The sequence below is a fragment of the Meleagris gallopavo genome, chromosome Z (assembly GCF_905368555.1).
Source record: "Meleagris gallopavo chromosome Z, MGAL_WU_HG_1.1, whole genome shotgun sequence".
Taxonomy (NCBI): Eukaryota; Metazoa; Chordata; class Aves; order Galliformes; family Phasianidae; genus Meleagris; species Meleagris gallopavo.
This window is the reverse complement of record NC_139435.1, coordinates 63,955,026-63,967,662: the sequence shown is the minus strand read 5'-3', so window position 1 is coordinate 63,967,662 and position 12,637 is coordinate 63,955,026. Positions and strand designations below refer to the sequence as shown.

At 47.4% G+C, this 12,637-nt stretch overlaps 1 protein-coding gene across 2 annotated transcripts; it reads right to left on the bottom strand.

The window, feature by feature from the left end:
- Positions 1 to 4,154: 4,154 nt before the first annotated feature.
- Positions 4,155 to 12,313, bottom strand: LOC104917142 (uncharacterized). 2 transcript variants are annotated; one of them, XM_085213585.1, is made up of 6 exons: positions 12,004 to 12,313; positions 10,233 to 10,320; positions 6,001 to 6,152; positions 5,505 to 5,868; positions 5,311 to 5,407; positions 4,155 to 5,185 (listed from the first exon to the last, which is right to left on the bottom strand). In XM_085213585.1, exons 1-6 carry the CDS (start codon positions 12,030 to 12,032, stop codon positions 5,100 to 5,102), a joined length of 816 nt encoding a protein of 271 aa, XP_085069711.1. In that variant the 5' UTR covers positions 12,033 to 12,313; the 3' UTR covers positions 4,155 to 5,099. The 2 variants fall into 2 exon arrangements, with proteins under 2 accessions (XP_085069711.1, XP_085069710.1); XM_085213584.1 differs by having other exon boundaries at positions 10,233 to 12,313.
- Positions 12,314 to 12,637: the final 324 nt, after the last annotated feature.

Here is a 12,637-nt window from a genome sequence, read left to right as displayed (position 1 = left end):
GGACAGGGCTGCCACCCACCAGATCAGCCTGCCCGGGGCTCCATTCTACCTGGTCTGGAATGCCTCCTTGAACACCTTCAATTAGAGTATGCTGGTGTAGATTGGCTGAAACATTTCAGAATTTTCCAAGTGTACCACAAAATATTGCCTCTGAGAAAACTCAAGTTGGATAAATCAAACCCAGTTTAGTTAAACTAAACTCAGTCCTGAGTGGATTCAGCCTGAATAGAGCAATTCAGGCTGAAAATACAGAGAGATCCTCATAAACAGAATTCATATAGACAGATTGTTGGAAAAGAAGTGCAGAAGTTATGCTGGACCATTAATAAAGCCAAAGCTGGGACAAGATAACACCAGTGATGGAAAAGAGTTCCTATTCAAAGTCAAATTAATCTCATGAAGTGCAGGTAAATATTAAAGGCAAATTTTTATTAAAATGGATCAAGTGGGCAATCTTTTTGCCTAGAAGTAGAATTTTAGAGGCTATCAACATATAAGGAACAAAGAGACTTGCAATCCTAGTCCAATGTCTGCCAGCAATCTGTTGCGGAATCGTAGAATCACAAGTTGGAAACGACCTCAAGGATCGTCCAGTTCACTGCCATGGGCAGACCTGCCATTCATCAGGTCAGAGTCCCATCCAATCAGGCCTTGAATACCTCCAGAGATGAGCATCCACAACCTCTTCAGGCAACCTGTTGCAGCACCTCACCACACTCTGAGTAAAAATATTTTTCCTAACATCTAACCTAAATCTGTACTCTTTTAGTTGAAAGCCATCCCACCCTTGTCCCGTCACTATCAGATCATGTAAAAAGTCAGTCCCCATTGTGCTTTTAAGCTCTCTTCAAATATGGGAAAGCCACAAAAAGGTCTCCCCAGAGCCTTCTCCAAAGTGTACAAGCCCACTTACCTCAGCCTTTCTTCATAGGATAGGATAGGAGCTACAGCCCTGACAATCTCTATGGCATTATTCTGCATGACTCCAATAGTTCCATATCTTTCCTGTACTGGGGGCCCGAGGCTTGGATGCAGTACTCCAAATGGGGCCTCACAAGGACGGAGTAGTGGGGGACAACCACCTGCCTCTCTTTGCTGCCACCCCTCTGTTGATGCAGCCTAGGATACAGCTGGACTTCTGTGCTGCAAGTGCACACTGCTGACTCATGGACAGCTTTTCATCAAACATGAGCACTAGAACAGGTTGTCCAGAGGGCTGTGGAGTTCTTCTTCTATGGAGATACGCAAGACCTGGACACCTAACTGTGCGACCTCCTCTACGGTACCTGTTTAAGAAGGGGAGGTTGGACTCAATGATCTCTTGAGGTCCTTTCCAATCCCTGCAATTCTGTGATTCTGTGGAATCCTTAGTCATTTTTCTTTCTCTTTTTGTTCAACTACTTAGAAACTAGAAGCAGCTCTGATTAAAAATATCTCATTCACAATTTCTGAAGGAATGTCCTAACAGTAGCAAATTTCTACAAACATGGACTGTTTCTCATAGAAGCATTCCCAATCATGATTGCAAGTCTATGCATAAATGTGTGCAGTACTTACAGACTTCTAATTCGCAGAAGTCATAGTGTTAATACACAGTCATAATGCATGTTATGGTATTGCCAGCTGTTAAGTGATACAACTTTCTAAGCTGTATTCACTCCTCCATGTTTTCTCCAGTTTTAAGTAATTCAAGATAGCTTCTAGTCACAGTATGACTTCTTTGCCCTCACAAATTGTTTAATATACACCAGCAAACACAATAAAGGTACATCAAAAAGGACCTGTAAACTTATTTGAACTGAAGTAGTCTCATAAAAGAAGCTTCACTTACATGAATCTTCTGAAGCAAGAGCTTCAATAGTAATTGCAACATTGCTTGCAAGAACAGCAGACAGATGAAAAGAGACAAATTAACAGATGATAAACTATTCCATTAAAAGTACTATCATGAATTATGATCTTAACCTTTTTGAAAAATGCCACTTCAACATGAGACTGAATGTACTTTACAAGACTGCAAATATGAATTTCATTGTGAAATAGCGTTTTGCAGAATTTCTTAATCTTTTCACAAGAAACTCCACCTACTAAAAGAATGAAACTAAACTGACAAAAAGAATGTTCATACAGCATAGATCAGCATATAATAAATTAGTTTTGATGATGTGACAGGAATTTCCACTTTTAATTAATCTTAAATGCACAAAACCTGTCCTTAATCAAATACAACAAGGTACTGTTATTAACAACTCTTAATTCACAGAATCACAGAATGGTTTGTGTTGGAAACCACCTTAAGGACCATTCAGTTCCAACATCCTGCCACTGTCAGGGACAACTTACATTCGATTAGGCTTCCCATTGTCCAGTACAAACTGACCTTGGAACAGTTCCTGGGAGGTGGTATCCTAAACTTCTCCAGGCAAGCAGTTCCAGTATGCAAGCACTCTCACAGTAAAGACTTTTTTCCTTTTATCTAATCTAAATCTATGGTCTTTTAGTTTAATATTGTAACACGTCTACACACCCTAGTGAAGAATCTTTCTCCATCTCTCTTGTAGGTCTGCTTTAAGTATTGGAAGGCCACAGTAAGACCATCACAAAGCTTCCTCTTCTCATTGTAATGGAAAATTATTGGATGAAATAGCCTAAAATGTATACTCCCACTGTTTCTTGTTCTGTAATAATACCCTAGATGAATAAAATCAATTACAAAACTTATCAAAAGTTCAGTCTTCAGACACCAGTCTGCTCTGTTAGCAGGAGAGGATCTATCCCAAATTGTATACATAATTCTTTAGCACAAAAGTAAGTTATGTAAAAATACCCCTTACTCTTTAAATACAGAGCAGTGGTACTTACTAAAATTTGAATCATACACTTCCTTGGAGAATAGCTTTCTGAAGGATGAATATGATAAACATGTTTTGCCTGCTTTCAAGGTATGAAAGACAAGAAGTAGGTTTGCATTTCTATTTCTTTGAAATTTCATCTGAAATCTGGAAAGAAAACTCCAACTCCAATGTGTCATTCCTTTACTCCTCAAAATAAGTACCAGGGGACTTTACAAACAAGCATGCTCGCAGAGTTCAGGTAATACATTTTAAATAGTTAAGACATATATATGCAGCACATTGGCATACATATACGTTCGTTTCCAAGAACTCATTAATATATGCCAATGTCCCTCTGGACATGCACGGTAGCTGACTTCCAAAAATATTTGAGACTACATGGAGTATGGGATAGAGATGAATGCCTGCTTGCAGAGGGGAGCCCTCTACTTTCATCTTTGCCTACCACATGACGCAGCCAAAGCAAAACTTGCAGGAACAAGAGGTCATACAGACAATATCATTTTGTCTGTCTTAGCAGTCCAGTCCCAACTCCATGGCGATGGGCTGGGTTCACTACTGTAAGGTGGGTTGTGGAGCGCTGAGGAGGAGGAGGAAGAAGAGCAGCTTCCTGGAACAGACACCCCAGCAGCAGGCATCACATTCCTAAAAGGAGGCCACCGTCTCCCGCTGTATACGTCAGAAGAAACGCCCAGGACAGTCTGCAGGAAACATCCTGGCCCCACAGCTGGCACTCCAGCACATGCTCCCACCAGCACACGGCCAGGAGGTGGATAGGGCCCTCCCCAGGGCCCAGGAGCTCCCCCTGGCAGCTCCTCAGCCCCAGTGCAAGGCAGGAGCCTCAACTTCAGCTTGAACCTCAGCATGTGCCACGTTCACGGAGCAGGCCTCGGCACTGGGCATAGGCCCCTCTGCAAGTGTGTAGTGGCTGCAAGGCTCCTGAGCGAGTTGCAGTATGGACTCCCAGCGTGGCCCAGTGCAGAAAAAGCACCTGAGCACTGGGCTTGAGGCACAGCTGCAAGAACACCTTGCAGCTGGTGGAGAAGCAGAGCTGCAGGCAGTGCTGGAGGGACTTAAGAGACAGCCATTAGAATGACACTGGGTCCTCAGCAGTGAGGCCAGTTGCTGCCCGTGGTCACCAGCTGTACAAGCTTAGGCACAATCAGCACCTCTCCCATGCAGCCTACCGGCACGGGTAGCAACTATCTCATCCCACTCAGTAGATTTCAAGGGAGGTGAATCCTGAGTCGGGCCTCCCCGAGTCAGTACTGTAATGGAGCCATCCAAGACTCAGAGGAATAATATACATCACTTTATTGAGAGCTTTCTCAACAACTAACGGCACTATTTGGAGGTAAAATTGGCTAGCTAGCTGATTACGAGTAATACATGTTACAGGCAACACAATTTTAGGCAATGGCTGTTGAGCACAAAAGATGAAAGAAAAGATAGAAGATGGAGAAAGACAGACAGACAGACAGATGTTTAACACAGCAAAGCAAAGCCTTTCACTACTCCTCAGTCTACCAGTATCTTGTTATCAGCTGTTGATCTTCAGTTGTGATGTGTCCTCAGTAGTGGTAGGTCATCCAAGGTTGTGTTATTCAATTGATGATGGCAAATGAGGACAGAACAACTCATAGTCCAAAGTGCCTGAGAGCCAGCTCCTTTGGAGTAGCAGCTTCTGCCTTAGGGATTTTAGCAGGAACTCCTTTGTTCCCTCTTCCAGGCCTTGCAAATTTAAGCCTGCAGATAAGAGGAAGCAGGAAGACGCCAGCTTCTGTTTTGCCTTCACGGGATACAGTGGTATCATCTCCCAGTCTCCTCTACCAAGTTCCTTTCATTTGCTTGGAGACCAAGCGTCCAGCCAATAAACATGCCTCAACCCTCCCTTTCGAAGGCAAGCAACTCCAAAGAAATGCTTTCAAATGCAGAATTGTCCACCATGATGTCAACTGCCTCTTGTTGATTAGAGACAGTGCTTCCCAGTCTCAGGCAGTGACCCACTGGTTCCTGTGACTGCTGGGATGGATAAAATGTTCCCAACAATACTGGAGGTGCATCAGCAAGTGCTGTGGCCCAGGACATGACCTGCTTCCTTCAAACAGCCACATACCACATGCACACAGTGCTGTTAGCATCGCTGTGCGTAAGCCTGAGCACAACCTCTAGTAATCCTTTCCAGAGACTGAGAATCTCAAATCCAGCAAAACACTCTTCTTGCCCACTCCATAGAGGCTTTGCTCAGTGTGCAGCACCTGCTGTGGGAGTAGGCCTGGGACCTCGGCAACCTCTTCTCCAGAACGCCCATTTTCTGACAGAGAGCCATCCTGCAGAGAGTGGAGAAGCACATGTAGAGAGGATGTGGCATGGCTCCAAAGCATGGAGCCTTGCTCCAGGCATGAAGCCGCTGGCTACAGGAAGAGGATTCAGGCTCTGGGGGACAGGATCTCACCAGAGGAGAGCATCTTCCTTGCAGTGGTTGCCAGGGTGTCAAGATATTCGTTGCTTCTACGTCTCATGGCATCTGCAGAAGTCTCATTGGGAACGTCCTGGGAAATAAGAGCAGAGTGACACTCAAGACTCCCGGCCTGTCTGAACCTTCTTCCCTGTCTTGGACTCAGCCCTGTCTCAGTCCTCAGTCCTCACCTCTGGTGTGCTGGAAGCAGGTGGAGCCTTGTCCGTCTCTGCTGTTTCTCCTATTGTCAGTGTCTCATCCATAGACAGGTCCATAGCAGAAACCTTGACTTTAGCCTCAACCTTGGCTTCTGTCATGCTCACGGAGCAGGCCTCCCCCCTGGGTGCAGGCTCCTCTGCAGGTGTGCGGTGGATGCAAGGCATCCCAGGGACAGGGAGCATGGTCACCAGCACAGCCCAGTGCAGAAAGAGCTCCCGAGCTCTGGGCCCAGGGAACAGCTGCAAGTACACCTTGCGGCCGGTTGGGAAGCGGAGCCGCAGGCAGTGCTGGAGACCACTGTACACTGTCAGCTTTACGCACTGCAGCGGCAGCAGCCTGTGGGGAAAGCCAATCAGTGATGGTGATGGGCACCCTGAGCCAGGGAAAACCTCACGTTCAGGAGACACTCCGCCTCTTGGGCTGCAACGTATCCTGGGAGGGAATGCAGACTATGGGAACAAAGGATACCTGGTGAGCTCCAGCCCCTTGGCTGGGGAATCCGCAGGGACAGCCATTAAGATGACATTGGGCACTCCAATGGCAGGGCCAGTTTCGGCTACCCCCATGGTCACCACCTGTGCATGCTTAGACACGTTCAGCACCTCTCCCTGGCGGCTCACCTGCATGCGTGGGGATCAGTTAGCCTTGGCCTCTTCGTGGGATGCTCACCACCCCTGAGGCCACAGCCCTACCCTCTGATCCCAGGCGTTCCACTCACCTGGAAGAAGTTGCTCTCCAAGATAAGGGTATTGCTCAGTAGGCCAAACTCGCCCTCCTGCAGGAGGCACTGCAGGGGGCCTGCGGGCCAGGCTTCCTGAGCCCTCTGCACCTCCATCCCACGCAGCTTGGTCCTTCAGGAACCACCCACGCAGCTCGCTTTCTCCTTGGTCTCTGGCCTAAACCTGGCCAGATAGCTCACTGCTGTGTCCTGATGCTCCTGGGGTAGAACCTCAGCTCTGCCCCTGCACCACAGCATTCTTACTGGGGAATGACCCTGCTGTACCCTGCAGCAGTCAATTACCTGGTGATGTAAGCTGCGACAGTCACTGCCTTTGTGACATTAGTGCCATGTCCAGGATGGCTCACACACTGAGTCACCACTGTGCTGAACATGTTAGCAATGCTGCACCAGTCCCACCCCCATTAATTGCCACTGAAGGTAATCCCATGGGTCTACCTGGTAAAAACTTAGGAGGTGACACTCCATGTTTTGTATCCACAATGTTTTATGTACAGTCGGTGCAAGAGGTAGCGGAATAGGCTTCCTAGAGCTGGTTGATGCTCTAAGCCTGCCTGTGTTCAAAAGGCCCCTGGGTAATGCCTCTCAAAATTTCATTTAGCTTTTTGTTCACCATCTCATAGGCAGTTGGACTTGATCAACCTTCCAGGTCCTTCCAACTGAGCTATGCCATTCCGGCCTACTCTAATTGAGTCTAGTCTAGTTTTCACATTGGTCAATTCTGAGCATGTTTGCCAGTTTGGTTTTCAGACTGGAGTTTTTCCTTTCTGCAGCCCTACTGTATAGGGGATGATATGCACAATGATACTTGGTTCTATCGGTGCCTGTACCACAGGTTCACAGAATCATAGAATGGCCAAAGTTAGAAGGAAGCATGAATCTCCAACCCCCCTTCCACATGCAGGGCCACCAATCTCCCCATTTAATACCAGCATGCTGCCCAGGGCACCATCCAATCTGGCCTTGAACGAGACAGCAACTCTTCAGAGTTGATTCCCTCCCTGTAGGGAAGTCTCTGGACTCTCAGGACACGCTAGAGACATAACAGCACACCAATGTGGTTAAAAGCTATTAGTCTGCTTTATTGTTAAGCACTACTCTATTTATACATGTTAACAGAGCATTCTGCAAAACACTCTTCAACCGTTCACACAGGAGCTTAGCCAATCAGAGCTGTAAGATGTTCTTTTTTCTTCTAAAGGTCTCCTTGGTTCTCATGTCACTTACCTTGCTCCACAGCTGCTGCTCTGAACAGTTGTTTTTTTTTTCTTACGTTCCCACACCTTTCTGTTTGTAGTCTCCCTTTAGGTACTGAAATGCTGCAATGAGGTCACCCCACAGCCTTCTTTTCTCCAGGCTGAACAAGCCCAGCTTCCTCAGCCTGTCTTCGTAGGGGAGGTGCTCCAGTCCCCTGATCATCTTTGTGGCTCTCCTCCGGACCCTCTCCAACAGCTCCCTGTCTTTCTTGTACTGGGGGCTCCAGATCTGGACACAGTGCTCCTCTGGCAGCAGATTCTGCTACTGACTGGACAGCACTTAAGCCCATCCTGACACTTCGGTAGTGTCTAGGACACCTCCGATATGACAGGAGGAGGGAAACGGATACCTACAAAATTCTCTTTAGTCTCTGCCTCCTTCCAAGTGATTCTTTGGGGAAGCAAATCATAGCAGGGAGTGCTGAAGTTATTTTACTTGATCTGTCAGTTTCTCCTGAGAGCATTTCAAACTTCTGATTTGAGATTCTCTTCTTTCTGGAATGAAATTGGAGTACCTTTGTGCCTGTGCTCTCCAAGACATTCGTTAAATGCTCTTTTTTCTACATCAAAAGTATCTTCTGTAGAAAACTGCTCAAAAGGGATTATATTGTAGTGTATTACAGGGACTTTATCTCCTTTTACAGTACTAACAGTTTTAACTGGGTAGGGCCAGCTCGACTGGCATATCCCAGAATGCTTTCTAACCAGATGGTTTTTGCTAAATGCGAATCCTGATGTTTGGATGTTCCAGCACCCATTAGTCTCCGTGTAGTTTTTAACAGTTCATTGCATCATTCAATTTTCCCATCAGCTGGTGCATGGTAGGGGATGTGATATACCCCCTCAGTGCCACGCTCTTTTGTCCTTGGGTGTTTGTGGTTGTTTCAGAAATGAATCCTGTTGTCTGACTCAGCTCTTTTTGGGGTGCCATGTCACCACACGACTTGCTTTTCCAGGACCAGGGTGCTATCTTGCATAATGATACGTGGCATGGGAGAGGTTTCCAGCCATATATGGTTGTGTCCAGCTTTACAAGCACATGGTGCTTGCTGTGGTGAGTTTGTGAAAGTGTGATACAAGTGACCTGCTGGGCCTGCCCTTTAGGAAGCTTTATTCCTTGGCTTGCTTAATTGCAGCACATTTCATGTTCATGGATAACCTATGCAGTAGTGCCCATGGTCAAGCTCAGCCTTCAATCCAAAGCCCATCTATATGTGGCATCTCTTCCTTGAGGGCTGGAGGTATCATGGCCCCATTGGGCTAGAAATAATTCAGCCTTACATTGCCAGTTCAGATCTATCTGAGCCACTGCAATCCTAACTGCTCAATTCACCTGTTGGTTGATACGTGATACATGAGACTCTATGTGGTATAGTTTTACAGCTCTACCCTATAGAGTAGTTTTACAGTTTTACAGTTCTCTACCCGGATAGCAGTGTCTTTTCACAGCAGCCCAGATGGATTTGCCTCTGTGCTGCCAGTTGTTCTGCTTCCATTCCTATAACCTGTTGGGCATTTGCCACCACTGTCCATGAATCAAAATAGAGGTGGAGTACTATAAGTTTTCTCTTCCAGTGGTGTCCAAAGCCAGCTGCATGGCCTTCACTTCTGCAAAGTTGCTTGAATTACCTTCTCCTTCAGCAGTTTCTATAACCTATTTTGTAGGAAGCCATACAGCAATCTTCCACTTCCAATCATAGAATCACAAGTTTGGAAAAAACCTATAAGATCATCTAGTCCAACCGTCTTCTCACTACTACTGCTACCACAAGCTACTAAACTATCTCGCAGCTCCTCGTCCAGACGCGTCTTGAACTTTCCAGGGATAGTGACTCAACGACCTCTCTGGGCAGCCATTCCAGTGCCTGACCACTCTCTGAGAAAAAAAGTTTTTCCTCGTGTCTGACCTAAACCTCCTCTGGTACAACTTGTGGCCATTTCCCCAGGTCCTGTCCGTTGCCTGGGAGAAGAGACCAAACCCCTCTTCACCCCAACCTCCCTTCAGGAAGTTGGAGAGTGCAATGAGGTCTCCCCTGAGCCTCCTCCTCTCCAGACTAAACAATCCCAGCTCCCTCAGCCATTCCTCATAAGACTTGTGCTCCAGACCCCTCACCAGTTTCCTTGTCCTTCTCTGGACACGTTCTAGGGCCTCAACATCTTTCCTGTAGCGAGGGGCCCAAAACTGAACACAATACTCCAGGTGCAGCCTCACCAGTGCTGAGTAGAGGGGGATGATCACCTCCCTGCTCCTGCTGGCCACACTATTTCTAATGCAGGCCAGGATGGCACTGGCCCTCTTGGCCACGTGGGCACACTGTTGGCTCATGTTCAGCTGAGCATCAACCAGCACCCCTAGGTCCCTTTCCTCTTCACAGTCATCCAGCCACTCTGCCCAAAGCCTGTAGTGCTGCATGCAGTTATTGTGGCCAAAGTGCAGGACCCAGCACTTGGCTTTGTTGAACCTCATCCATTCATCTCAGCCCAGCAATGCAGCTTATCTAAATCTGTCTGTAGGGCCTACCTACCCTCAGGCAGATCCACACCACCTCCCAACTTGGTGTCATCTGCAAACTACTGAGGGTGCACTCAATCCCCTCATCTAGGTCATCAATAAATATATTACACAAGATGGGCCCCAGCACCGACCCCTGGGGGACACCACTCATAACGGGTCACCAGCTGGATTTAACTCCATTAACCATTACCTGTTGGGCACGGCCTTCTAGCCAGTTCCTTATCCAAGGAAGTGTGTATCTGTCCAGACCACGGGCAGCCAGTTTCCCCAGCAGAAGCCTGTGAGAGACCGTGTCACAGGCTTTGCTGAAGTCTAGGCAGACTACATCAACAGCGCTTCTCCCATCTACCAGACTGGTCATCCAGTCATAGAAGGAGATGAGGTTGGTCAAGTATGACCTGCACCTTCATGAACCTGTGCTGGCTGGGCCTGATCCCCTGGACACCATGCACGTGCCGTGCGATCTCAACCGTGATGATTTGCTCCATTACTTTCCCCGGTATCGAGGTCAGGCTGACAGGCCTATAGTTCCCTTCTTGAAGATGGGAGTCACATCAGCAAGCCTCATAAGGACTCCATAAGGACCCCATAAACCTTCTCAGACCCCATACGACCCCATAAAGACCTCTTGGACCCCATAAAGACCCTATAAACCCTCTCAGACCCCATAAAAACCCCATAAGGACCCTATAAACCTCCTGTGACCCCATAGGACCCAATAGGAACCCATTGGACCCCATAAGGACCCTAAAAATCTCCTCAGACCTCATAAGGACTCCATAACTTCCCATAGGACCACATAAGACCCCATAAGGATCCCATAAACCCTCTTAGACCCTATACAGACCCTACAGGATCCCATAAGGACTCTATAAACTGACTCAGACCCCATAGGACCCCAGAAGGATCCTATAAGGACCCCATTAACCCCCTCTGACCCCATAGGATCCCATAAGCCCCCATAGGACGCCATAAAAACCCTATAAAGCCTCTCAGACCCCATAAGGACCCCATAAGGTCCCTATAAACCCACTTAGGACTCCATAAAGACCCCATAAGGTTCCTATAAACTCACTCAGACCCCAAAAGGAGCCCATAAGGACCCTATAAACCTCTTCAGACCCCATAAGGACCCCATAAGCCCCCATAGGACCTAATAAGGACCCCTTAAAGTTCCTCAGACCTAATAAGGACCCCATAAAACCCAACAGGACCCCATAATGACCCTATAAACCTTCTTAGACCCAATAAAGACCCCACAGGACCCTATAAACCATGTGGGACCCCATAAAGGCACTATAAACCCCCTCAGACCTCATAAGGACCCCATAAGCCCCCATGGGACACCATAAGGACCCTATAAATCCTCCCAGACCCCATCGGACCCCATAAGGATGCCATAGGACCCTATAAGGACCCTATAAACCCTCCCAGACCCCATAGGACCCCATCAAACCCCATAAGGACCCTATAAACCTCCTCAGACCCCATAAAGACCCCATAAAGACACCATAGGACCCCATAAGGACACCATAAGCCCCCATAGGACCCCATAAGGACCCTGTAAACCCTACTGACCCCATAAAGACTGCATAAACCTTCTCTGACCCATAAAGACCCCATTAACCCTCTCTGACCCAGACCCAATAGGACCCCATAAAGACCCCATAGGACCCTATAAGGACCCTACAAACCTTCTCAGACCCCATAAGGACCCCATAAGGATCCTATAAACCTCCTCAGACCCCATAGGACCCCACGAGGTCCCCACAAGGACCCCATTAACCCTCTCTGACCCTATAGGACACCATAAGACCCCGTAAGGAACCCATAAGGACCCCATAAACCCCCTTCCCTCGCAGTGTCTTCTTAAGTTCCCCGTAAAAACCATAACGGGGTTTTAATAGGAACTGCTATTCAAAAAGACACACGGAAATACACAAAGCGATAGAAATACATACGCGCTTGCTTTGAAACAGACCGGCCCCATTCTCCCATTGCTGTGGAGGAAAGCGGTGCTGGCCGGCCCAAGAAATGCGCATTCAACACCGAGTAAAGCGATAAAAAGCACCGAAAATCCTCCGCTCGGTACTACGGATCTTCGTAGTAAACGCAACGCTGCGCGCCACCATTTTGAAGCTGCACTTTCGCTTCTGTCACAGCGTGATGACGTCACTTCCGTCGCAGACCGAGGGTATTAAAGGGGGCGGGGTGGCGTCATTAAAGTTGCATTGAAGCAGCTGCGGGGTGGACGGTTATCCAGGTAATTAATGACCGTTACTTAATGATTAATTAGCAACTAATTACTGGTTAACCTGCGTTGTTAGATATTAATTAGTGTGGCTTTATTTGGCTTTGTGTTATTTTTGGGTTAAAAAGCTGCATTGAGCATTGAGTTGTTGGTTTTGCGAGTTAATTGCTGTTAATGAGGAGTTAATTGCGTTGGTTAATTACAGTCTTGCTAATGAAGCAGTGATGAGTTGGGGTGAGCGCGTTTGAATCAGGAGGATCCTTCCTAGCCCACCATGCCCCAACTCTGTGGTTTTGGAGGACTGTTCCTAGCATACCCCTTAATAGGTGCCTTAATGGGGTTCT

Bases quoted from the DNA above. Each gene is read 5' to 3' on its own strand.
- LOC104917142 (XM_085213584.1), bottom strand. From the start codon at position 10,403: ATGACCAGTCTGGTAGATGGGAGAAGCGCTGTTGATGTAGTCTGCCTA. The intron at 5,869-6,000 runs GTATCCTTTGTT...CTTTCCCCACAG, and splicing joins AAGGGGCTGGAGCTCACCAG to GCTGCTGCCGCTGCAGTGCG. The intron at 5,186-5,310 runs GTGAGATCCTGT...CACTCTCTGCAG, and splicing joins AAGGAAGATGCTCTCCTCTG to GATGGCTCTCTGTCAGAAAA.